This window comes from Mastigoproctus giganteus, chromosome 14 (assembly GCF_048544385.1).
Source record: "Mastigoproctus giganteus isolate SK-2022 chromosome 14, ASM4854438v1, whole genome shotgun sequence".
NCBI lineage: Eukaryota > Metazoa > Arthropoda > Arachnida > Uropygi > Thelyphonidae > Mastigoproctus > Mastigoproctus giganteus.
In genome coordinates, this window is record NC_143588.1 from 93,222,368 (window position 1) to 93,248,774 (window position 26,407).

At 37.3% G+C, this 26,407-nt stretch overlaps 1 protein-coding gene across 1 annotated transcript in view; it reads left to right on the forward strand.

The window, feature by feature from the left end:
• The window catches only part of LOC150075373 (BSD domain-containing protein 1-like), a 97,052-nt gene that overhangs the window by 44,303 nt on the left and 26,342 nt on the right, over positions 1-26,407 (forward strand). Inside the window, exons 6-7 of the mRNA XM_090388676.1 lie at positions 1,890-2,031; positions 13,656-14,135. Of these exons, the coding sequence (XP_090244802.1) occupies positions 1,890-2,031; positions 13,656-14,135 (622 nt within the window). The remainder of the gene's footprint in view (positions 1-1,889; positions 2,032-13,655; positions 14,136-26,407) is intronic.

Here is a 26,407-nt window from a genome sequence, read left to right on the forward strand (position 1 = left end):
TTGGCTCATCAGTGTATATGTAGTTATATATGAATGAGAAGGTACATGGAAAGACCAACATCAGTTTAACCCAGCAGAAGTTGCATCCCAGTTTGTAACAAATGTAGGTGCCCAGCTTTGTTTTTTCTTTTTAATTCTCTGCTTGTGGTATATCAATATTTCTTATTTTCTTAATGGATTGCAGTACTTATTGTATATAACTTTTTAATTTTTAATGAAAAATTTAAATATTGCATAAGATAAGTACTGCAATCCCGTTTTTGTTGGAGAAAAAATGCTACATGGCAGCTTGCCTGGTCTCCTAAAAGCTGCCAATAGATTTCACCAGTGAAATGTTGGTCCATATACACCAGGAGTACTAGTTATTGTTTAAAAAACATGCGCCATGTTAAGCAACCACCGTGACCTCCCTTAATAGTGGGCATCATGCACGACAGGACCATGAACTCATGTTGCTTTCGCCATACATGAAGGCGTCCTTTGGCGTGTTACACCAGGTATTTGGACTCATCCGACCAGCATACTGGTTTCCAGTCCTCCAGTGTCTATCCAGCTTGTTGTCAGCACCACAGCATTCATCTTCTGCGATGATCACCGTGAGGAGAGGGTGTGTCTTGGGTGATCTGGTGTGGAACCCCTTATATCTGACTGTGCGACGCATCATCATTTGGGATATTGTTCTTGCAATTCCCCATATTGTATTGCTATCTCAGTTGTCGCACAGTGACCTGCCGTGTAGTCCGTACAACACGCTACACCCTTAGCTTATTATGAACATCCACCTTGTGTAATCCATTACAGTTCTATCAGCGGGATGTAGTTTTACCCGTTCGAATACCACTCTTTTTTTAAAATTTTAGTTCTTAAAAAAAAAAAAAAAAAAAAAAAAATTTAAATGACTTAAAAATTCGTGTTATTTAAAAATAAAAATATTAATTCTGCTGAAATGAGAAAACAAAGTTACAGTCATAAAATATAAATATGAAACTAACAGACTTCCATTTTCCAGTTCAGAGAACCATTGAGTGCAAAATTTAAAATTTCACAAAACATCAGTATGTGCGCTAACTTAAGTATGCACACTACTTAATAGTTAAGGTTGAATGTATCAATTGAGACATTTGGCAAGCAGGTGGCTGGCAACAGCCTATGTATGGTCTGAGGATGGATTCTGGCAAGGTTCCTGAAATTACTTTAATGTATAGTGATTTAGTTAATAGCTAAGTAAAGTATCTTAATATTCACGTGGTATAGAAACCTAGATTCCATGGAAAACTAGCATGTTGAAGCAAAAATAATAAATAGTTGCATTGGACTTTACAGATTACAGCTTGTATAATTCCAATTTTAAATAATTTTTCACTTCCAGGACATCTCAGTTAAAAGTTTGACTATACTTGAGAAGGAAGGTGGCGGGGGGGATTAAGATTTTTAATCATTAATTATAGTTAATGTATAACAGTTATTTTTGAGAGGGACCTATTAGGCCTCTCGTGATTGGTGCCGGATTAATCTAGGATTTTCTCCTTGAACAACCCTTTTGTATTAAAGCATCCAGACATCCTTGAGATTTCTGTTTTACAACAGCAGATGAATACTCAAGTAAATATCAGAATATTCAATTCACAGACTTTCACCAATCAGTCATAAAATGTTAACACTCTAAATGTTTGATATCTTCCTTTTCTTGAATCCTTTGTTGTTTTTCCTTACATTGATTTTATGAATTTGAACTAACGGAATTTGGGTGCTGTGCAGTCTGTTTATGTAAGTAGCACTAATTTGTGTAGAATTGTATTCATTGCATTACATTAGGAAATCTGAAACTGTTATTATAATTATTAAGCAAAAAAAAAAAAAAAAAAAAGGGAATTTATTTTTCTCCTAAGGTTCCTCTTTCAGTATCTCACCTAGAATTTTGGCAGCGGTATTTCTTCAGAGTTCACCAACTTAGACAGAAAGAAGATAAAATAAATGAAATTTTACATAGAGTAGATAATTTTACAGAAAATGAAATATCTTGGGATGAAGGTGAGTATTTTAATACTGAAGTTGGGAGGGGAGGTATTGAAAAGTAGTTAATGTATGAGGGCTGTTCAATAAAGAATGATCATAATTTTTCATGAATACCATACTGCTTGCTATTTCTAGCCGAGCTGCAGAATTTAAGACCAAACCAAGCTGCATGACATAGCTGACTTGTGCTTATGGTTTGACCTTGGTGGTAGTCAAGTTTATGCCTGGTGTTTCATCTATGTAACAATGGACATGACACATGAGGAACAGTATGCTGCTCTCACATTTTGTTTCCATCTCAAGAAAACATCAGCTGAAGCATATGAAATGTTAAAAGTGGCTTATGGCGAATCTACGCTTCCATATAGCACAGCTTGCAGGTGGTTTAGAATGTTTAAAGATAGACATGATTCAATCACAAAAATTGATGGAGCATCAAAAGACTGAAGCTCCATCAACAGCTGCAGAAACCATAAACACTGCTTCTGTAATTGTGAGAGAAGATCATCATATAACAGTAAGGCAACTGGCAGAGATATTGAGAATATCAATAGGAAGCACACACACAGTATTCTCCATGACTATTTGCATATGACACATGTTTGTGATGCTGGGTTCCAAGACTATTCACACCTGCACAACAGAAAGTTCACATGGAGGTTTGTCAGGAGCTGCAATAGATTGTTGCCGACATTGATGAGGCAAGGTGCACAAGGTGATAATGGCAGTCGAAACATGGCTTCATTGTTTTGACCCAGAGAGTAAGTAAGAAAGTTCAGTTAGGAGTAGGCGCCTCCGTAGCCAGGTGGGAAGGAGCAGCAGTGCGCAGCACACGCTTCTTGATTAGACTGGGGTTCGAGCCTGTCACCACCAAATACGGAGGATGCGGAAAGGTCAGGGAATGACCACTGCATATCCCGGAGCAATATAGCCTTAGTTGCTAATGCTCCTAAAAACCAAATAACTAACAAACAATTAGGAGTCTGTGTTATTTCAACACCAAAAAAAAAGAAATTGCAGCTTCTGCAGGAAAGGTTATGGTCATCTCTTTTTTTGACATTCAAGGAATGATTTACCAGCTTGTTGTGCCACATCATATGAATGTTACAGGACCTTCTACAGAACTCTACTGCACACTTTGTGGGATCACATTCATTGCAAACGACCACAACTGTATGCAGGTGGGTGGATGCTGCATCACAACAGTGTGAGACCTCACGTTGCTCATGCTGTCATTGAGTACTTAGCCAGCATTAATGTCAGATATATTCCTCATCCACCCTGCAGCCCTAACCTTGCACCCTGCAGTTTTTTTTTTTTTTTTTTAAATTCCAGAGTTAAAGAAGGATCTGTGAGGAAAACATTTCCAGTCATCAGAAGAAGTTGTAAAGACAATCGGAGGCAATTCTCAAATGCATGTCAAAAAGTGGCTTCTACTGTGTTTTTGAAGAATGGCAGAATGGAGTTGGAGTAAGTGCATTTCATCAAATGGGGACTACTTTGAAAAGGAACATCAAATTATGGATGATTAATAAAGGTATGTTGTGAAAAAATATATTATGATCATTATTGAACAGCCCTCATATATTAATCTGCTAGTACTTCTTTTCATGTCAGTATAATGGATGTTTCTATAATTTTATATTAAAAAACAAAATTAGATATTTATTGTCAATGTAGTTATTCAGATTTCAGCCAACCACAAATGTAAGACTACCTGTTTCATCAAGATTTCTTTTTATTATTATTATTAAAAATAAAATAACTTTTCTGGTTATGAGATTTTCATCCATAATTGTACTTACATTGATGAGCATCCCTTTCTTACTTTTGGTTTTTGCTTATCACCTGAAAATTCTGATTATATTTTAAGAGTATCAAATATGTCAGCATGTCTTATAAAGATCTGTAATGGAAAAAAAAGAAGCTAAATGGGCTATAAAAGGAATATCTTTTATGTTTTAAATTAGTAGTAGTACTAGCTGTATTATGGTACAAGAAAGTCCTGAGCTTTTGCTGCACAAAAAAAAAAAAAAAATGAAAATAACCCAGTTATTTATTTTTCTCCCTTCTCACATACGTGTCTGTCCAGCTGAGGTTTGAATTTCCCCAATCTATCAGCCTAATATCCATGGAGGTAACTTATTCCAATAATTAACAACTTTCTGGCTAAAAGGAAACTTCCTGCTACACCTCTCCCCCACATATTTTTAATTTATGGCCACTAATTCTGGAGTAATTTATAACAGTGATGTATAATTTTGAGTGGTTGATAACAGTAATCAAAATATGCTACTTTAAAAGAAGGTCTAAATAAACAAGGCAGCTAAGCAGTTGAGTTTTAACATTGAAAAATACAAGGAACTGCATTTTTGTGTAGCAGTAATCCCAGAATAACATATTTACTTGGGTAGCCCTAAACTCAAAATAGTTAATAAAAGTCCAACGCGAAGTTCTCTATACAGTGCAGACGAGCTGCAAGAGAATGGCTTATAGGGTTCTGTCAGTGATATCCAGAAATTTTGCCAGCAGGGAGAAAGAGTTCATTATCCCATTATACAAAGCAATGGATAGGCCATATCTGGAATACTTCAGACAAGTTGAGCTTTCTTACAAATTAAGCCTGATATGCCTTCATCAGTGATATTGCTGAAGGCATATCAGGCTTAATGTCCAAGTATACAGATGAAACAAAAGTTGGCAGGATGATTAATGACAGTATGCTATTGCAACAGGATCTAGAAAAGTTAGCAGATGGGCTGAGAAATGGCAAATGAAATTTAACATTGACAAATGCAAAGTACTGCATATGAGTAGCAGTAATCGCAGAGTAATGTACCAACTGTGTGATGCTACACTCAGGGTAGCAGAAAATGAAAAATATCTAGGAATAATTGTCCAGTCGAATATGAAGTTCTCTGAGCAAACAGGCTGCCAAGGACAGCTCGTGAAGTTTTTTTTTCATCCAGTCATCTCTGTGATGACCTAATTGAAGTATTTAAAGCTTTAAAAGGGTTAAGTAAACCAAATACTGATGGTATTTTTACTCTCTGAGACAACACACATACAAAGAGATATAAATATAAACTGAGAAAAGGATGATTGTGAAATAGATGTTTGGAATTTATCCTTCAGCCAGAAAGGAGGTGATTATCCCACTGTATAAGGCAATGGTCAGACCACATCTTGAGTATTTCATGCAGGTCTGGAAGCCTTCCTCAATTTAGGAAGGACAGAGTTGCTGACAATGAGTACAGAGAAGGGTAACGAGATTGGTGAGGGGAAACAAAGCTGTGCTCTTACCAGGAAAGGCTTCATTCTGCAAATTGCAACATCTGGAGGCACCTACAAAGTTATCTGATTGAGGTGTTTAAGGCTTTGAATAGGTAGAGCAAGCTCAATGCTGATGGTATTCTTCCCCTTGCTCAGACTATACAAATTGAGGAGGCAAACATTCAAATTGAGGAATGACAATTACAGAATAGATGTGCTCACGTTTGCCTTTAGCTAGCGGATGGTTGATTGCTGGAACAAACCTTCATTGCTATGAAAGTTGATAGCTTAAATAAATTCAAGGAAGAACCAGACAAATTATTGGAGGGGATGAATAAGTGAAATGGGAAAAGTGTCTTTTTATTCTTGATGCTGTATAAGCTTGCTTTCTTAGGTCATTTGCCACTGCTAATGCTAAATCTTAAATCTTAAAATGGTCCAAAGATGAGCAACTTTCATGGTGAGATCAGCAAAAGGGCAACCATATAAGGAAAGACTGTATTTGTGAGCTACAGAGCTTGGCACCAGGCACCTCAGAGATGACTTGATTGAGGTTTATATGGCCCTGAGATGTGTTAGTGAAATGAATGAAGGCAGAATTTTTACTGTTATAAAGAATTCCAAAACTCAGGAGAATAAATTAAAATTAGGGGGAAGAGGTTTAGATTTTCTTTTAGTCAGCGAGTTGTTGATTGCTGGAACAGGTTACCTTCACAGATAGTTGAGGCTGAGAGTTTCAATAAATTCACAGATCAACTGGATAGTTAATTATGTGAGGAATGAAGCAAATAATTTGTATTTTTTTATCTACTCTGTTTTTTTTTTTTTTTTGATGGTGGGTTTTTTTTTTTTTTTTTTTTCTAGCCAGTGCAGCAAAAGCCTGTGGCTTCCTTGCACTATATGGCTATTATTATTACTATTACTATTACTAAAGTTCGGGTACCTCACTTTAGGAAAGGACAAGATTCATTGTGGACACAAATAGTTATTTTTACCATGAAAGACTGAGGTTCTGCAAATAAATTACAGCATCCAGAAACAGTCATCTCTGTGATGACTTAATTGAAGTATTTAAAGCTTTAAAAGGGTTAAGTAAACCAAATATTGATGGTATTTGGTTTACTTAAGACAACACACATACAAAGAGATATAAATGCAAACTAAGAAAAGGATGATTGCAAAATAGATGTTTGGAATTTATCCTTCAGCCAGAAAGTGATTCATCATTGAAATGAACTTCCACAACACTAGGTGGAAGTTTATTCCAGTAACTAATTACTTTATAGCCAAAGGAATTAATTTAAAGGACTGGGAAAATTATTAGAAAGAATGGGTTAATGAAGTGTGTTTTTTCCCCCCCTTTTCTTTTATTTATTTATTTATTTATTTGTTTAGAGATGTTATAAACTTGCTTCCTTCCATCATTTTGCCATTATCATAATATAATTTCCTTTTTTTCTGTTCCATATTTTTTATTTGTCACCATACAGTATTAGTTCCTGTGGACTCCCTTAACCCCTGATTGACATTATTCAATGAGGGTCAACAGGATCAGTGCACCACTTTTCTGAGCACCATTTTGTCTCTTTCCATCAATTTTTGCATTCGCCCAAATACTAGTTATTGTTGATGACTCTATTATTGTTGATCACTCTATCATTAGGGAGGCAGGGAATATATTATGCAAAAAGGATAGGTGGAACAAGACCAGGGTATGTCTGCCAGGGGAAAAAGTTGATGACGTTGTAGAGCAGATATCTTTTAAGGGCACAAAAGGTAATATTGTTGTACACATTGGTACTAATGACCTTAAGAGTAAGAGATATGCAGATTTAATTAACAAGTACAGTCAGTTCTCGTATAACACGTGTTTACACTACACAAATTCGATCATACACAATTTATAAATAGGGAAATGATATCTTATATAACATGAACCGAATTTGCTTATGCACGATTCGCCTTTGTGTTTACAAGAAATGGCAGTCGAATGCAGAATCACCCCAATGGAACGCAACACGATTGGAATGTTGGAATGAAGAGAAGATTCTGAAAATGTATTTATGTTTTTTATATCAGTGAAGGGGAAACACGTTTCACCATAATAACGTAAAAACCAACACAATTCCAGCTATCGGTATAATCACAAATGCAATTAGATCGAGTTTACTACCAGTTTATAACACATTCCACTAGCAGAAAAGCAACTGTAAATTGTTTTTATTGTTTTATGGTAGTAACCCCCAGAAATGTGCTTTAGTAAAATGTGAGCTAGTGAGGTGTGAATAGTGTGCCTCTGCCTAGTGAGGTGTGAATAGTGTGTCTCTGCCTGTTGTTTATTCAGTTGCTACATGCACGCATCTTTGTTTATGTGTATGAAGCGTGCCTCCTCATTTTGTAATTGTGCTTTATTCCCTAAAAATGAGTAAAATACTTAAAAGGTGTGAAAAGGAAGCATCCTGGTGAAGACAACTCAGATTCAGAGAGAAAAAGAAAAGCAATATCGATAAACAGAGGTGGACTGGGTCAAAAATTCTTATCCGGGAAAATTTATAGTGGCCTCATACTATGGTTTATGGCCAAAATCACACTGGCCTCCGGCCCACCAGGGTTTCCCCGGTAAGGCTTATGGCCAGTCCGCCTCTGTCGATAGAGAAAAAATATGAAATTGTGAAACACTTTGAGCGAAATGAAAGACCATGTGATATAGCATGTGCTACAGACTTAAATGAGGCAACGCCGAGAATTACAAAGAATGCAGCGAAAATAAAAACAACTTTCATAGCAGGAACAACTCAAAGTAAAATCCATTAGATTAAGACACAAAGAATTGGAAGAGATGGAACGGCTGTCGTTTGTTTGGATAGAAAATCAAACAAAAAACAAGTTTGCTTACGATAGAAGCAAAAGCATTAGCAATATTTTATTACGATTATTTATTGTGTTCGGTAATGTTTTGGTTACAAATGTGTGTTCAATCTTGGGTGGTCGGCACCTAATCCCATTTTTCCCATAGGGCCTGTTTATATTGCACGATTTTGCATTGCACGAGGGTTTCTAGGAACACAACTATCGTGCTATACGAGGACTGACTGTACAGGTCAGTGTTGAAAAAAAGTTGCAACCTAGGGTTGAATTTGAAAGTGTCTGCAATTCTGCCCAGACACAATAGGAGAGAGTATATAATGAGAGCCTTGTCGATCAATTCAGCCCTGGAGAGATTGTGCAAGGCTCATGGGGTTGAATTTTTTTCAGTGTGGTCTGTGCTTGCTAACAGGAGAGAATTCTTCTACAGGGATGGGATACACTTAAGTAGAAAGGGTGCAAGAATATTTGCTGATGCTATCGAGGCAGTGTTAGGTAGGTCGGAAAACTGCTAGCTTGGGGGGATTCACGGACTAAAAGATTAACAGTAGCTGCAGGCAGAGGCAAAGCAATTCTTGCACTGCTTCTATTGTAATGAGCAGCAGCTTAGATAACAAGTTGCTGGGGACTTCAAGAACTACTGGGAGTCATCATGGAACAAGTAAATACACGCGCTGTGTTAGAGTAACTAAGAATAAGAACAAGTGCATGTATACTTGCATGTACACCATTGCTACAAGTATAGTAAATAAATTTGATGAATTTGAAGTGCTGATCAAGGCATCAAAGGCACATAATGTTTGGATATCAGAGACATGGTGTCACACAGATATAAACAGTGCAGAATTGGAATTTGGGGAGTGCAATGCATACAGAAAAGATAGACAGGGTAGGAAGGGAGGAGGGGTTATGCTGCTAGTTAGGAAACACATAAAATCTAAGGAAGTGCATCCAGTTGTCATGGGTGGACAGTGTTGAGTCAGTTTGGTGTGACATAAGCACTGGGAAAGGGAAAATGAGAGTAGGAGTGTGTTTTAGGCCTAATGACTCTGATGAATACAATGAACAATTATACAGAGAAATAGAGTGGGCCAGTAAATTGGAGTGTCTTATAATGGGGGATTTTAACTTTCCAGATATTGACTAGAACTTGTGGGTTGGTCACTCGCATGCTAGCAAGAGTTTTGTGGATTTATTTGAGGATTGTTTTCTACAGCAACATGTTAGAGGGCAACCAGAGGGATTAATAATTTTGATCTGATTATCAGTAGTGATAATTCATGCATTAGGAATTTGCAATAAAGGAACCACTAGGTGACAGTGATCACAGTGTACTGATGTCGGATTTACTTAAAGGTGTAACTATCATCAAGGGTAAAGGGAAGGGTTTTTGTTTTCGTAAAGGTGACTACAGTGGTCTCAGACAGGTTTTAAATTCTATACTGTGGGATCAACTGATGATGTTAAAAACAGCAAATTCTAAATGATAAGCCTTCAAGGAATTAATCATGGAAGCTACTAGGCTTTTCATACCAACGAAGAAATACTGTTCAAGATTTAGAACTAAATGAATGTCAGATGAACTAATGAGGCTTGTGGCAGAGAAGAAAAATGCTTGTGATGTATATAAATTAGCAGGTGACAAGAAGCCTATGGCAGATATAAGCTAAAAGTAGGTTAAGTAAGCGAAAGCTGACTACAAAGAAAAGGCAACAAAGACTTCTTTACTTAAGTAAACTCTAGAAGGAAGAGGATGAATCAGATCGGTCCACTTGATGTTGGTGGTTCAACTGTTGATGATCCTACTCAGATAGTTGAAAACTGAATGAGTATTTTAGAGGAATTCTGTAAGGAAGGGAAGGACAGAAGTTTACTAAACTCTGACAGGAAGCTAAATGATTTTGTAATAATGGAGAGCAAAGTGGAGGAGAAATTGTTGAAGTTAAACATAAAAAAGGCACCTGGGGCAGATGGAATCTGTCCAGTTATATTGCAGGAGGCAAGGGAAGTAAGCAAACATTTAGCCATAATTATGAGCGCATCTTTTGATTCAGGAGAGGTCTACATGGACTGGAGATGTGCAAATGTATCACCAATTCACAAAGGGGGATCGAAGGATGACACAAATAATTATAGACCTGTTAGTTTAATTTCTGTTCTGGGGAAAATAATGGAGTCACTAGTTAAAGAAGTGATGCAGAATCACCTAGACAAGACTGCAGTAATAGTTCAGACACAGCATGGGTTTGTTAAAGGGAAGTCTTGTCTGACCAATTTGATTGTATACTACGATGTGGTCACAAACGAACTGGATTAAAAAATAATTTTGATATCATATACTTGGATTTCAGGAAAACTTGATACTGTTGCATATGAAAGACTGCGATGCAAATTGGAGCGGTATGGCATTAAGGGCAAGTTGCTGCAATGGCAGCAACTTGCCTCAACTCAGCCTCCAACCCAAGCACGGTACTAAGTACTATAGGTTCAAATACCTCTCGTGTTTGGGGTTTTTTATAAAAAAAAAAAATGGATAAAGGGATGGTTAAGTGGGAGACAGCAGAGAGTGGTAATAAATGGACATTGCTCTATGTGGACTAATATTATTAGTGGAGTCCCCCAGGGTTCAGTGCTGGACACATTGTTCTTTTGTGTATTTATTAATGATATCGATGAAGGTATATCAGGTTTAATGTCCAAGTTTGCAAATGATACAAAGATTGGCAGGGTTTTTAATGATAGTAAAGACAGTATGCTACTGCAACAGGATCTAGAAAAGTTAGGCAGGTGGGCTGAGAAGTGGCAACTGAAGTTTAATATTGACAAATGCAAAGTACTGCATATGGGTAGCAGTAATCCAAGAGAAATGTACCAACTGTGGGTACAACACTCAGGGAGGTGGATAATGAAAAAGACCTGGGGGTAATTGTGCAGTCAGATTAAGAACCTAAGGGGCATAGATTCAAATTGTAGGAAAGACAATTGTAGAATAGATGTGCGGAAGTTTGCCTTTAGTCCACGGGTAGTTGATTGCTGGAATAGACTTCCATCTGTTGTTGTGGAAGTTGATAGCTTAAATGAATTCAAGGCTGAACTAGACAAACAATTGGAGTGACCGGATGGGTGAAATGGGAAAGTTTTTTTTTTTTGGCTGATGCTCTATAAGCTTGCTTTCTTGCATCATATACTTCAACTAAGCTAATTTCCTGGCTGTAGTAGCACCAAGATGGTTCCACATGGTCATTACATCAGTCACTCTTCATCTAGGCTGCTAAGGTTTTGTTGCACTTTCAAGAGCAGAAGATTGCTTATATGGCATTCTAATCTGATTTCCAGTTGGAAGTCACTGAGTTCAATGCCTTAAAACTCATGTACTGTATTTTGTTCATCTACTTACTTCAACTACGGATTCATTTACTTTTACACCTATCCCTAATATATGAGGCGCCTCCGTAGCCAGGTGGGCAGGAGCAGCAGTGCGTAGCACACTCTTCTTGATTAGACCGGGGTTCGAGCCTGTGCCCACCAAATACGGAGAATGCGGAAAGGTCAGGGAATGACCACCGCATATCCCCGGAGCAATATGGCCTTAGTTGCTAATGCTCCTAAAAACCAAATAACAAACAACAAACCGTAATATATGAATGGCAGGTGCAGTTCATTTTTCCAAAATCGCAGAGGTGTCTGAATATGTTTAGCAATAATGGCATATGGATTAACTAAGTTAACAGTAATGAAGTTCCAACAGCTGCCTTCTATTACTACATGGAAAAGTTTTCTTATTTGGGTGCTTCAGATAAGCAGACAGATCAGAAGGAGTTATTTATTTTTTTGTGTTTTTGAGTTCAGCCATAAATTATTTTTAATGTTTGTTATGCTTTCAGTGTACATTTCAATCTGTAGTTCTCTTAATTTATTTTATTTACTGAATTCTGTTTGTGAATGTGACACATATCCAGTTTTAAAATAATAACATTCTGATGAATAGGCAAACTTATAGTATTCTAAACTTCATAACTATAAACCCTTGAACTATAACCCTCCACATTATTATTTTGATAAACATTTTATGGTGGATTATGAATAAATGCTGGCTTCATCCTTAAAGAGCCACTTAAAAGTAATAAACTGGTGTTACATAGACACTCGGTGATCACTGAATTATGACCACCCCATACATAACGGACTGTGCCGTATAGCTCACAGTATAAAAAGCTGAACAGCTTCTTGTGCTAGAGCAGTGGTAATTTGCATCTGGTCATGCAAGTCAAAGTAATAAAGTAGTAGTTATGGGACATAGTAAAGCTGTCACTGAGTTTCAAAAGGACATTATTGTAGGAGCTTGTGTGGCAGGTTGTTCCATATCAGAAAGAGCACATCTTGTCAGTTTCTGATGACCTACTGTGGTTAAGGTGTACAAAGAACAATACCAAATGGATAAAACCACCTCCCATTGACAGAACTGTAAAAGATTCTGTAAGGTGGATGTTCATGGTGAACAAAGGGTGCAGCACGTTGTATGGACTCAACGACAGGTTACTGTGAGACATTTGAAATCATAATACGGTATGGGGAAATACAAGAACAATATTCCAAATGATAATGCACCATACACCCAGACATATGGGGTTCCACAATAGACAGCCCAAGAGACACCCTCTCCTTACCACTGATCATTAACGATGGTGAATGTTGTGGTTGGATTCTGGAGGACTGGAAATGAGTGTACTGGTCAGATTAGTCCTAATACCTGGTGCAACGTGCCGATACACACACACCTCAGTGTGTGAAGCAATGACTCCAAATATCATCATCTATTCTGACACTGTAGAAAGTCTTGCATGCAGTGTGGCTGCAGATACATACAGAAATCTTCAGATATCTAGAGGAGTCAATGCCTAGGCAAATGGTAGCTGTTATCCTTCCAAACAGTGGCCCAACACGTTATTAAGTGGTCATAATTCAGTGGTAACTGAGTGTATTTTAGATAATTCAACAGACAAGTTTGGGTGGCCATTATTTTTCAGGCATATTCAAATTTTTTTTCTTAAATAATTTTTGTAATTACTTTTATTTATTTCTGGAGATAGTATTATAAATAGATGTGTTATGAAATTTAATTAGGATAAATAAGATGTAGTGAAGCATTCTACAAAAATGCATTGAAGTAAATTCCTCTTTATTTCTATATATAAAATTTAATGAAAATTCACTTAAAAATTAATTAAAAAAATAACCACAGATATGTATTTAAAAAATTGATGGATTTTTGTTTGTATAATTTTAATGAAATTTGGAATAGCATGACAAGTTCCTAAAAGTTAAAATTTATGCAGATACATTTGTTGGCAGTCAAGGTGCAATATATGGTTAAAAGGATGAATGTGCAGAAACTAATAGGCACTTGCACATTCGTAAACATGCCTAATGAGTTGATGATATATTCTGAAAAATTAACATTTTATATCTCTTTTGTTTGTGTTTTTTTTTTTTTATTCTAGATGAAGAAATGTATGAACCTTCATCAAAGAATTGTACAAACTCTTCCACTTCTGAATCTCTTAAGTGTATTGAAAGGATAGGCACTATGAGGATAAGAGATGAAGACTCATCAAGCAATGCAATGAGCATAGGAAATTCACCATCTGTTTCTTCTGAATCTTTACAAATAAAATTACCTGTAAATCTTGAAAAATCTTCAATTTTAGTTGATACCAAAGTGAATGAGTCATTACTATACCAAAGTGCATTACATGATGTGGCCTTAACTCAGATGGAATCAAAAAATAAAGAGGGAACACATCACTTAGAGAACTTATCACATATACAGCCACCAAATGATTCTGTTCAAGATTGTATATTGCCAAAGAAATGTGACAGTATTAATACAGTAGAATCCCAGATGGCCAGTGAAGTTGATTTGAAAGTTAATGTATCTTCTCCTGATATATCTCCAGGTTCCAGTGATTTAACCAGTCGAGGTGAGAATTTTGTGTGTTCATTAAGGCACTTTTTTTTTTTTATAATAACACTTAAAATACAATAGAACCTCGTAAATCTGTAAAAATTTGTATAACCTTTGTTGGATTTTTGAAAATTTTGGATCCGTGAATGTTTCATCCGTTATTACCTTGAATATTAAGACTTCTTACTGATGTGGAGCCTTGAAACACATTGCAATAAAGATTTCTGAGAATTAATACTGTTGTTGTTGTTGTTGTTTGTTGCTTTTTTTTTTAGGAGCATTAGCAACTAAGGCCATATTGCTCCGGGATATGCGGTGGTCATTCCCTGACCTTTCCGCATCCACCGTATTTGGTGGTGACGGGCTCGAACCGCGGTCTAATCAAGAAGCGTGTGCTACGCACTGCTGCTCCTTCCCACCTGGCTACGGAGGCGCCAATTAATACTGTGTGACACCATTGGTAGTAATGCACACAGATCAGCAGGGCAACATTGCTGCTTCAGCAATTATAGCATCTCTCTCTTGTTTCAGGAAACTTTTCTGGGCATCACTTTTTCTAAACTTTTCTGTAGTTTAAAAGAAAGAGAGAGAGAGAAAAGAAAAGAAAATTGTCATATTAGCACTTGTATAATGCTAATTAATCATTTAATATAATTAATCAGGGCGTCTCTGTAGCCAGGTGGGCAGGAGTAGCAGTGCATAGCACACGCTTCTTGATTAGACCAGGGTCTGAGCCCATGACCACCAAATACAGAGGATGTGGGAAGGTCAGGGAATGATCACTGCATATCCCTGGAGCAATATGGCCTTAGTTGCTAATGCTCCTAAAAAAAAAAAAAAAAAAAAAACAAATAAATAACAATTAATCATTATTAATATGATATATGAATATAGGAAATTCTGCTATATCTTCTCAAATAAAAAAATTTTCTGATGTTGATCATGCTATGATATGATTATGATTGGATGGCTCATTCTGATATACACTGAGTGATCACTGAATTATGACCACCTACCTAATACTTCGTAGGTCCTCCTTTTGCCCTCAGTACAGCAGCAATCCAACGTGGCATTGATTCAACAAGATGTCGGAAGTGTTCGGGAGGTATGGCCAACCAAGTTGTGTGTAATGCAGTCAGCAATGCAGGTATGGAGATGAATGGTGTATCCAGATGCCTGATATGCCTTTCCATAGTGTCCCACAAGTGCTGTATGGGATTGATATCGGTGGAGTTCGGAGGCCAGTCTATATGCTGGAAGTCAGAACTGTGTTCCTCAGACCATTCCTGCACACAAGTGCCCTATGGCTTGGCGCATTGTCATCTTGGAAGACACCATCGCCATTCGAGAAAAAGTGTAACATAGCAGGTTGTACACAGTCAGCAAGCAGTTGACAATAGCAGAAACCACTGATATGTTGTTCCACGTGCACCAGGGGTCCAAGTTCCTACCAGTGAAACATTTTTTATCTATACAGTGTGATGCTCAGCAAACTTTCCCATAGCCAGCTACAGGTAAATTTCCAAGATGAGTGATATGCTCAGTTGCCCAGCTCACCATTGAAAAATGACCATGCAGCAAAGCAGTTTCCTATATGACATTCTAAAATTTTAAAAAATAATAATAAATTGCATGTTTTCCAAGTTTATATGATATACTGCTTTAATAACTGTAGTTTTTCAGTTAGAAGCAGCCAATCTGAGATATACATCATGTGCACACGGGGTTTGATTCATATCAGGAAATATGTCAGTCCTCAAAATTATAGCAATTTCCTGATGTTATATATAATTAATTATAATTATTATCAAGATTATTGCAAGTTTGCATATATGTAAAATTACATATAAACATTAATTAGTTAACTAAGTGTAGGAACTTTTTTTTAGTAAAATTTTTAAAACATTCTGAATTTTTGAGAATTTCAGATTTTGAATTCCTGATTTATGAGGTTTTACTGTATTTCATTTCAAATACAAGATAACTAGAGCATAAGCAAAAAACTTAGTTTTAGAAGTTTTAAATGCTGATCAGATATAATAATTTTATCCAAAAAGCTCTTTATATTAGAAAAACCATTGATGGGCTAGTTGTAACTCCCTCTATAGCACTAACTAGCTGCATCTGTAAATTTTGGAAAGAATGTCCAATCAGAGGCTCATATGGTACTTTGAAGATAAGGATATATTTTCTGTACTGTCTAATGTGGAATAAAGAAAGCTAGATCAGCATTAGACATGCTATTAAAAATTGGAGACCAACCCAAGAATGCCTACCTAAGATTGTAACACCAAGTAACTGTCTGTTTTGATATTGAAAAGGCATACAACACCACCTGGCACCATGGAATTTGTAGAGTTCTACATTCTTATGACTTATGTAGATACTGATTTTCATTGAACTCTTTCTAAGACTACTTTCCAAGTCTGTGTGGAAACTTCATTATCAGAAACCTCCTACCAAGAGAAGGACACCCCTAGAGATCAGTACTGAGTGCAGTCTCTGTTCACAATTAAAATAGCAAAACAATTCCCGATCACAGTAGATTCAGCTTTGTATGTAGACAACTTCAGCATTTTCTCTCTTCCGAAAAATATGAACAGTTATAAAGATGTCCTCAACAAAGTAAAGATATAGGCAAAGAACAACAGATTTTGAATTTGTACACAGAAAAATACATAAAATACATGTATTCACATCTGTAAAAAACATATTCTTTATCCTTATCCAGAATTGAAACTAAATATAAAAATAGTTCTTGTAGACCCAAACCTATACTTCCTTAGTTTTTGCATGCAACAAAAATTTAATATTCCTAGAACATATCAAAGTGGCCAGGAAGAAGAATCAATGTAACATTAGATGGAATAAGATTGGAACAGGTGGACAAATATGGATACTTGGGAAGCATAATGACAGAAAATGGGAAAAGCCTGGAGGAAATAAAAACAAGAATTGCTATGGGCAAAGAGGCATTTAGTAATAGAAAAGAACTATTGAGAAGAAGTTCCAAGAAGGAATTAAGAAAGAAAATGGTGAAAACATTAATATGGACTGTTGTACTTTATAGCTCAGAGACATGGACATTGGGAAGAGAGGAGATCAGACGGCTAGAAGCTTTCAAGATGTGGGTGTGGAGGATAATGGAAAGGGTGAAATGGGTGGACAGAGTGAGTAATGAGGAAGTTTTGAGGAAAGTAGAAGAGAGAGAACATTAGTAAAAGAACTAAGAAGAAGACAAAATAACTTTATAAGACATGTTTTGAGAAGAGAATGCATGCTGAGGAAAGTGATAGAAGGGAAGATGTGTGGGAAGTGAGCTATTGGGAGAAGGAGAATTGGAACAATGGATTTGATGGGAAGAGGAGATTATGCAGGAATTAAAAGGAAAGCAAAAGATAGAGAAAAAGGCATCAATGGAGCCCTGCCTGCCTGTGGGCAGAGAAATTGAAAAAGAGAGCATATCAAAGTGTTAAGAATTAACTATTTTAAAAAAAATAATAAATATCCTATAAGTTCTTTCTGAAACAAAATGGAGAGCCAATCATTACACCCTGCTTCATTTGTAAAGAGGGTTAATAAAATAAAAACTTGACTATGGTATTCCAGTATACGGGTGCATCCGTAGCCAGGTGGGCAGGAGCAGCAGTGCGTAGCATACACTTCTTGTTAGACCGGGGTTCAAGCCTGTGACCACCAAATACGGAGGATGCGGAAAGGTCAGGGAATGACCACCGCATATCCCTGGAGCAATATGGCCTTAATTGCTAATGCTCCTAAAAACCAAATAACAACAACAACAATTCCAGTATACATTCAGCAATATAAACTGTTTCCTTCCTGCTAGCTAGATCTTATACCACCACAGTGCTATCCACCATTGCTTGAGTGGCATACAGAACATTGCCAATAACCAAAAACTCAAAAAATAACTTTCAAAAATTAATATTAAAGAGAGGAAAATGAGGATTTTCCGAATTAAAACTGTCTCAAATGAATACGTATGTTTTTATAATCAGCTGATAACATTTTATGTTTATAATGTTTGTAGGATAAGAAATAAATTACTGACTTAAAAGTCATATTGTTAGCTAATGAATATGATTATCAACTCATAACTGAGCATTTTTTTTTATCAAAAGAAGATTTAATGTTAATAAATATAAATAATAGACTATATTAGATTTATGCACAGCCTTTAGTTCCATGGAAATTGACAATTAAATAAACAGAAACCTAAAAATCACAGGAACTTTCCTCTCAATTGCTTTATTAATTATGCAAAAATTAAAATGGATTGAATTGTTTAAATAATCACATAAAGGTGCACCTTCTCAATAGACATACACCTTCTCAATGTATGTCTATAATGATTTGAAGCACTAAAACCAAGAGCCTGATAGAAGCTTTTGTGGTCATCATCAGTCAAAGCACTTGACAGGTAAGTTCCTGTGATTTTTGGGTTTCTGTTTAAATAAACATACATATAAACATATTTATATTTATAATGAAATAATTGTAAATATAAATAATTATAACAGTTATTTCTTCTTCAAAGAAAAATGCAAAAGTGTCTTATGCAGCAAGTTAAAATTTATTATTAAATGTGAATAATTTGATATCTGAAACATGTATGATGTTATCAAAAAATAATTATATATTAGTATGCAGTATATGCCTTTCATATTCCATTTAGCCCTTCCACTGATAGCATTATATTGATGCGAATAAGGATTATTACTGTATATGAAAGCCTCCATGATAGTATAAATCAGCATGCCACTTTTACTCATTTGTAGAAGTCTGATTATAATACCATTAGACTAGAATAATTCTTAACTTGGCAGTGTTCACACTGCACCTGACAGATGTAGTGCAAAAAAGAACCTTTTAATAAAAAGTTTTGGTTCAAGGTTAATGTTAATGATAAACTAAGAAATACTGTTAGTTATAAATATAAATCTAATATAATCTAATAAAAATATAATATAAATCTAATATAGTCTAATAAAAATATAATATAAATCTAATATAGTATATTATTTATATTCATTAATGTGCAATCTTCTTTTCATGAAAAATGCTCAATTATGAGTTAATAATCATATTCATTAGCTAATAGTATGATTTTTAAGTCAGCAATTTATTTCTTATCCTACAAATATTATAAACATGGACTGTGTTAGGGTACCTAAGAGTAAGAACAGGTGCATCTATGCTTGCATGTAAACCAATGCTAGAAGCATAGTAAATAAATTTGATGAATTTGAAGTTCTGATCAAGACATCAAAGGCAGATATTGTTTGTATATCAGAGACATGGTGTCACAGATATAAACAGTGCAGAATTGGACTTTGGGGAGTACAATAGGACAGAAAGGATAGACGGTAGGAAGGGAGGAGGGGTTATGCTGTTAGTTAGGAAACACACAAAATCTAAGGAAGTGCATCCAGTTGACATGGGTAGACAGTGTTCAGTCAGTTTGGTGCGACATAAGCACTGGGAAAGGGAAAATGAGAGTAGGAGTGTGTTTTAGGCCTAATGACTCTGATGAGTACAATGAACAATTGTTCAGAGAAATGGAGTGGGCCAGTAAATCAAAATGCTTGTATGGGGAATTTTAACTTTCCAGATATTGACTGGAATTTCTGGTTGATCACTTGCACAATCTAGCAAGACTTTTGTGTATTCATTGGAGGATTGTTTTCTACAGCAAAATGTTCGAGAGACAACCAGAGGGAGTAATACTCATGATATGATTATCAGCAGTGATAATTCGTGCATTAGAAATTTGCAGATAAAGGAATCACTGGGTGACAGTGATCAAAGTGTACTGATGTGGGATTTAATTAAAGATGTAACTACCATCAAGAGTAAAGGGAAGGGTTTTTGTTTTCATAAAGGTGACTACAGTGGTCTCAGACAGTTTTTAAATTCTGTACTGTGGGATCAACTGATTATGTTAAAAACAGCAAATTCTAAATGGGAAGCCTTCAAGGAATTAATCTTGGAAGCTACTAGGTTTTTCATACCAACTAAGAAATACTGTTCAAGATTTAGACCTAAAAGGATGTCAGATGAACTAATGAGGCTCGTGGCAGAGAAGAAAAATGTGTGAGATGCATATAAATTATCAGGTGACACAGAAGCCTATGGCAGATATAAGCTAGTCTGTAATCAAGTCACAAAGGAGGTTAGGCAAGCAAAGGCTAATTACAAAAAATCCTTGGCAATAGATGCAAAGAAAAACAACAAAGACTTCTTTACTGATATAAACTCTAGAAGGAAGGGGATGAACCAGATTAGTCCACTTGATTTTGGTGGTTTGACTGTTGATAATCCTGCTCAGAGAGCTGACAAACTGAATGAGTATTTTGCATCTATATTCACACACTTTTTTCTTTTTTTTTTGGTAGTTGTTGACGCATAGGCTTCTGGGCCATAATGCACCTCCCAAGGTTTTTGCAGTACTTTGATCCAAGCCCAAGGCGGGAATCGAACCCACGACTTTTGGGTTGCCAGGCAGGCACTTTACCCACCCAGCTAGCCCAGTCAGCACATTCACACACATGATGAATTCTGTAAGGAAGGGGAGGACAGAAGTTTACTAAACTCTAACAGGGAGCTAAATGATTTTGTAATAACAGAGCAAAGTGCAGGAGAAATTGTTAAAATTAAACATAAAAAGGGCACCTGGGACAGATGGCATCTATCCAGTTATATTGAAGGAGGCAGTGAGGGAAGATAGCAAACCCTTAGCTATAATTATGAGAGCATCCTTAGATTCAGGGGTGGTCCCTATGGACTGGAGATATGGAAATATATCCCCAATTCACAAAGGGGATTCAAAGGATGACACAAATAATTATAGACCTATTAGTTTAACTTCTGTTCTGCGATAAATAATGGAGTCACTGGTTAAAGAAGTGATGCAGGATCACCTAGACAAGATTGTAGTAGTAGTAGCAGTACTAGTAGTGGCATGTGATGCAAGAAAGCAAGTGTATAAGCTTATGCAGTATCAGCCAAAAAAGAAAATTTACAAAACACTTCCCTCTAAATATTTGTCCAGTTCCTCCTTAAATTTATTTAACCTATCAACTTCCACTACAGATGGAAGTTTGTTCCAGCAATTAACCACCCGCTGGCTAAAGGCAAATTTCCGCACATCTATTCTACCTCTGTCTTTCCTCAATTTGAATTTATGCCCCCTTAGGTTCGTAATCTGAACAAGTGGAAGGATCCCATCAGAATTCAGCGTGCTCAACCCATTCAAGGCCTTATACACCTCAATCAGATCACCGCATAGGTGCCTAGTCTCCAGCCACTGCAATTTGCAGAACTTAAGCCTCTCTTGGTAAGAGGATCCCTTCATTCCCCTCACCAATCTTGTTGCCCTTCTCTGTACACGCTCAAGCAAATCTACATCCTTCCTAAAATGAGGCCTCCAGACCTGTACGCAGTACTCAAGGCATGGCCTGACCATTGCCTTATAGAGAGGGACAATCAACTCCTTTTCCCTGCTAGCAAAATTCCTATATATCATTGACAAAACCTCATGACCTGCCCAGGCAGCCTGTCTGCATTGCTCAGAAAACTTCATATCTGACTGCACAATTACTTCCAGGTCTTTTTCATTTTCTACCATCTTAAGTGTAGTACCACACAGTTGGTACGTTTCTCTGGGGTTACTTCTACCCATATGCAGTACTTTGCATTTGTCAAGGTTAAACTTCAGTTGCCACTTCTTAGCCCATCTGCCCAAATTATCTAGATCCTGTTGCAGTAGCACACTGCCATTACTGTCTTTAACAACCCTGTCAACCTTTGTATCATCTGCAAATTTCGACACTAAGCCTGATATACCTTCATCAATATCATTGATAAATATACAAAACAACAGTGGACCCAATGGCGAACCCTGTGGGACTCCACTAATAACATTAGTCCACGAAGAGCAGCACCCAGTTCAGACACAGCATGGGTTTGTTAAGGGGAAGTCTTGTCTGACCAATTTGATTGGATACCATGATGTGTATTTATTAATGATGTGGTAACAAAGGAACTAGATGCAAACAATAATTTTGATATCATATACTTGGATTTCGGGAAAACTTTTGATACTGTTGCACTTGGAAGACTGCTGTGCAAATTGAGGCAGTATGGTATTAAGAGCAAGTTGCTGTAATGGATAAAGGGATGGTTAAATAGGATATGGCAGAGAGTGTTAATAAATGGACAGGCTGTGTCTGAACTACTACTCTCTGTGGTAATGTTTTTAGTGGAGGCCCCCAGGGTTCGATGCTGGACACATCAATATGTGCTGCTCTTCGTGGACTAATGTTATTAGTGGAGTCTCACTGGGTTTGGTGTTGGCTCCACTGTTGTTTTGTATATTTATCAATGATGAACTAATGAGGCATATGGCAGAGAAGAAAAATGCATGGGATACATACAAATTAACACGTGACACGGACGCCTATGATAGATACAAGTTGATCTGTAACCAAGTTACAAAGGAGGTTAGGCAGGCGAAGGCAGATTACGAGAGATCCTTGGCAAGGGATGCGAAGAAAAACAGCAAAGAGTTCTTTACTTATGTAAACTCTAGAAGGAAGGGGATGAATCAGATTGGTCCACTTGAGATCGATGGGTCAACTGTTGATGACCCTGCTCGGGTAGCTAACAAACTAAATGAATATTTTGCATCGACATTCACACATGAGGAGTTATTCAGCGAGGGGAATGCCAGAGGTGTATTCAACTCTAGCAGTAAGCTAGAGAATCTTGTAATAACTGAGAGCAAAGTGGAGGAGAAATTGTTGAAGATAAACACAAGAAAGGCACCTGGGGTGGATGGGATCTATCCAGTTATATTAAAGGAGGCAGCAAAGGAGGTAAGCAAACCCTTAGCCATAATTATGAGAGCTTCCTTGGACTCAGGGGAGGTACCCATTGACTGGAGATGTGCAAATGTGACCCCAATTCACAAAGGGGGATCAAAGGCTGACACAAGTAATTATAGACCTGTGAGTTTAACTTCTGTTCCCGGAAAATTAATGGAGGCACTGGTGAAAGAAGCACTGCAGGATCATCTAGACAAGACTTCAGTTATAGCTAGGACACAGCATGGTTTTGTTAAGGGGAAGTCTTGCCTGACCAATTTGATTGGATACTATGATGCAGTCACAAAAGAACTGGATGCAGGGAATAACTTTGATATTATATACTTGGATCTTAGAAAGGCTTTTGATACTGTTGCACATGGAAGACTGCTGCACAAATTGGAGCAGTGTGGCATTGGAGGCAAGTTGCTGCTATGGATAAAGGGGTGGTTGAGGGGGAGAAGACAGAGAGTGGTAATCAATGGACACTGCTCATCGTGGACTAATGTTATTAGTGGAGTCCCTCAGGGTTCAGTATTGGGGCCTTTATTGTTTTCTGTATTTATAAATGATATTGATGATGGTATATCAGGCTTAATGTCCAAGTTTGCAGACGATACGAAGGTTGGCAGGGTTGTCAAGGACACTACTGACACTATGCTGCTGCAACAGGATTTGGAAAGGTTGAGCAGATGGGCTTCGAGGTGGCAAATGAAGTTTAACATTGACAAATGTAAAGTACTACATATGGGAAACAGCAACCCAAGAGCAACGTATCAACTCTGTGGTACTACACTGACAGTGGTAGAGAATGAAAGGGACCTGGGGGTGGTGGTGCAGGCAGATATGAAGTTCTCTGAGCAGTGCAGACGAGCTGCAAGAGTAGCTCATGGTGTATTGTCAATGATATATAGGAATTTTTCTAGCAGGGATAAGGAGGTGATTATTCCCTTGTATAAGGCAATGGTCAGGCCACACCTAGAGTACTGTATACAGGCCTGGAGGCCTCATTTCAGGAAGGATGTAGAGCTGCTGGAACGAGTACAGAGAAGGGCAACTAGATTGGTGAATGGGACAAAGGGGTTCTCTTACGAAGAAAGGCTTAAGTTTTGCAAATTACAGTGTCTGGAAACTAGGCACCAGCGGGGTGATCTGATAGAGGTGTACAAAGCCTTGAATGGTTTGAGCATGCTCAATGCTGATGGGATTCTTCCTCTAGCTCAGAAAAATCACCTGAGAGGGCATAAATTCAAATTGAGGAAAGACAGATGTAGGATAGATGTGCGGAAATTTGCCTTTAGCCAGCGGGTGGTTGGTGGGTGGAACAGACTTCCATCCCTTGTCGTGGAAGTTGATAGCCTAAATAAGTTTAAGGCTCAGCTGGACAGGTATTTCGAACGAACAGAGGGGTGAAGTGGAAGTGGTTATTTTTATTTATTTATGTTACTTTTTTTTTTTTCTTTTTTTTTTTTGGCTGATGCTGCATAAGCTTGCTTTCTTGCATCAAATGCCTCTACTAATGCTAATGCTAATGCTAATATTGATGAAGGTATATCAGGCTTAGTGTCGAAATTTGCAGATGATACAAAGGTTGACAGGGTTGTTAAAGACAGTAATGGCAGTGTGCTACTGCAACAGGATCTAGATAATTTGGGCAGATGGGCTAAGAAGTGGCAACTGAAATTTAACCTTGACAAATGCAAAGTAGTGCATATGGGTAGAAGTAACCCCAGAGAAACGTACCAACTGTGTGGTACTACACTTAAGGTGGTAGAAAATGAAAAAGACCTGGAAGTAATTGTGCAGTCAGATATGAAGTTTTCTGAGCAATGCAGACAGGCTGCCTGGGCAGGTCATGGGGTTTTGTCAATGATATATAGGAATTTTGCTAGCAGGGAAAAGGAGTTGATTGTCCCTCTCTATAAGGCAATGGTCAGGCCATGCCTTGAGTACTGCGTACAGGTCTGGAGGCCTCATTTTAGGAAGGATGTAGATTTGCTTGAGCGTGTACAGAGAAGGGCAACAAGATTGGTGTGGGGAATGAAGGGATCCTCTTACCAAGAGAGGCTTAAGTTCTGCAAATTGCAGTGGCTGGAGACTAGGCACCTATGCAGTGATCTGATTGAGGTGTATAAGGCCTTGAATGGGTTTAGCACGTTGAATTCTGATGGGATCCTTCCACTTGTTCAGATTACGAACCTAAGGGGGCATAAATTCAAATTAAGAAAAGACAGATGTAGAATAGATGTGCGGAAATTTGCCTTTAGCCAGCGGGTGGTTAATTGCTGGAACAAACTTCCATCTGCGGTTGTGGAAGTTGATAGGTTGAATAAATTTAAGGAGGAACTGGACAGGCATTTTCAGGGAATGGTGTGTTTTTTTTTTTTTTTTTTTTGGCTGATGCTGCATAAGCTTATACACTTGCTTTCTTGCATCACATGCTACTACTACTACTACATTATTTTGTGTATTTATTAATGATATTGATGAAGGTATATCAGGTTTAATGTCCAAGTTTGCAGATGATACAAAGGCTGGCAGGGTAGTTAATGATAATAAAGTATGCTACTGCAACAGCATTAGCATTTTATCGTTAGAATTAGTAGAGGCATATGATGTAAGAAAGCAAGCTTATGCAGCATCTGCCAAAAAAAAAAAAAAAAAAATCCCACTCCCATTTCACCCCTCCATTTGTTCCAAATACCTGTCCAGCTCAGCCTTAAATTTATTAATTATTTATTAAATTTATTTGTTATCAACTTCCACAACAAAAGATGGAAGGCTGTTCCACCAACCAACCATTTTGCCTTTAGCCAGCGGGTGGTTGGTTGGTGGAACAGACTTCCATCCCTTGTGGTGGAGGTTGATAGCTTAAATAAGTTTATGGCTCAGCTGGACAGGTATTTTGAACGAACAGAGAGGTGAAGTGGAAGTGTTTTTTTTTTTGTTTTTTTTTTTTGGCTGATGCTGCATAAGCTTGCTTTCTTGCATCAAATGCCTCTACTAATGCTAATGCTAACTACCCGCTGGCTAAATGCAAACTTCTGCACATCTATCCTACAACTGTCTTTCCTCAATTTGAATTTATGCCCTCTCAGGTGATTATTCTGAGCAAGAGGAAGAATCCCTTCAGCATTGAGCATGCTCAAACCATTCAAGGCTTTATACACCTCAATCAGATCACCTCACAAGTGCCTAGTCTCTAGACACTAATGAGCAAAACTTAAACAGGAGCTAGAAAAGTTAGGCAGATGGGCTGAGGAGTGGCAACTGAAGTTTAATATTGACAAATGCAAAGTACTGCATATGGGTAGCAGTAACCCAAAAGAAACATACCAACTGTGTGGTACAACACTCAGGAAGGTGAAGAATGAAAAAGATCTGGGGGTAATCATGCAGTCAG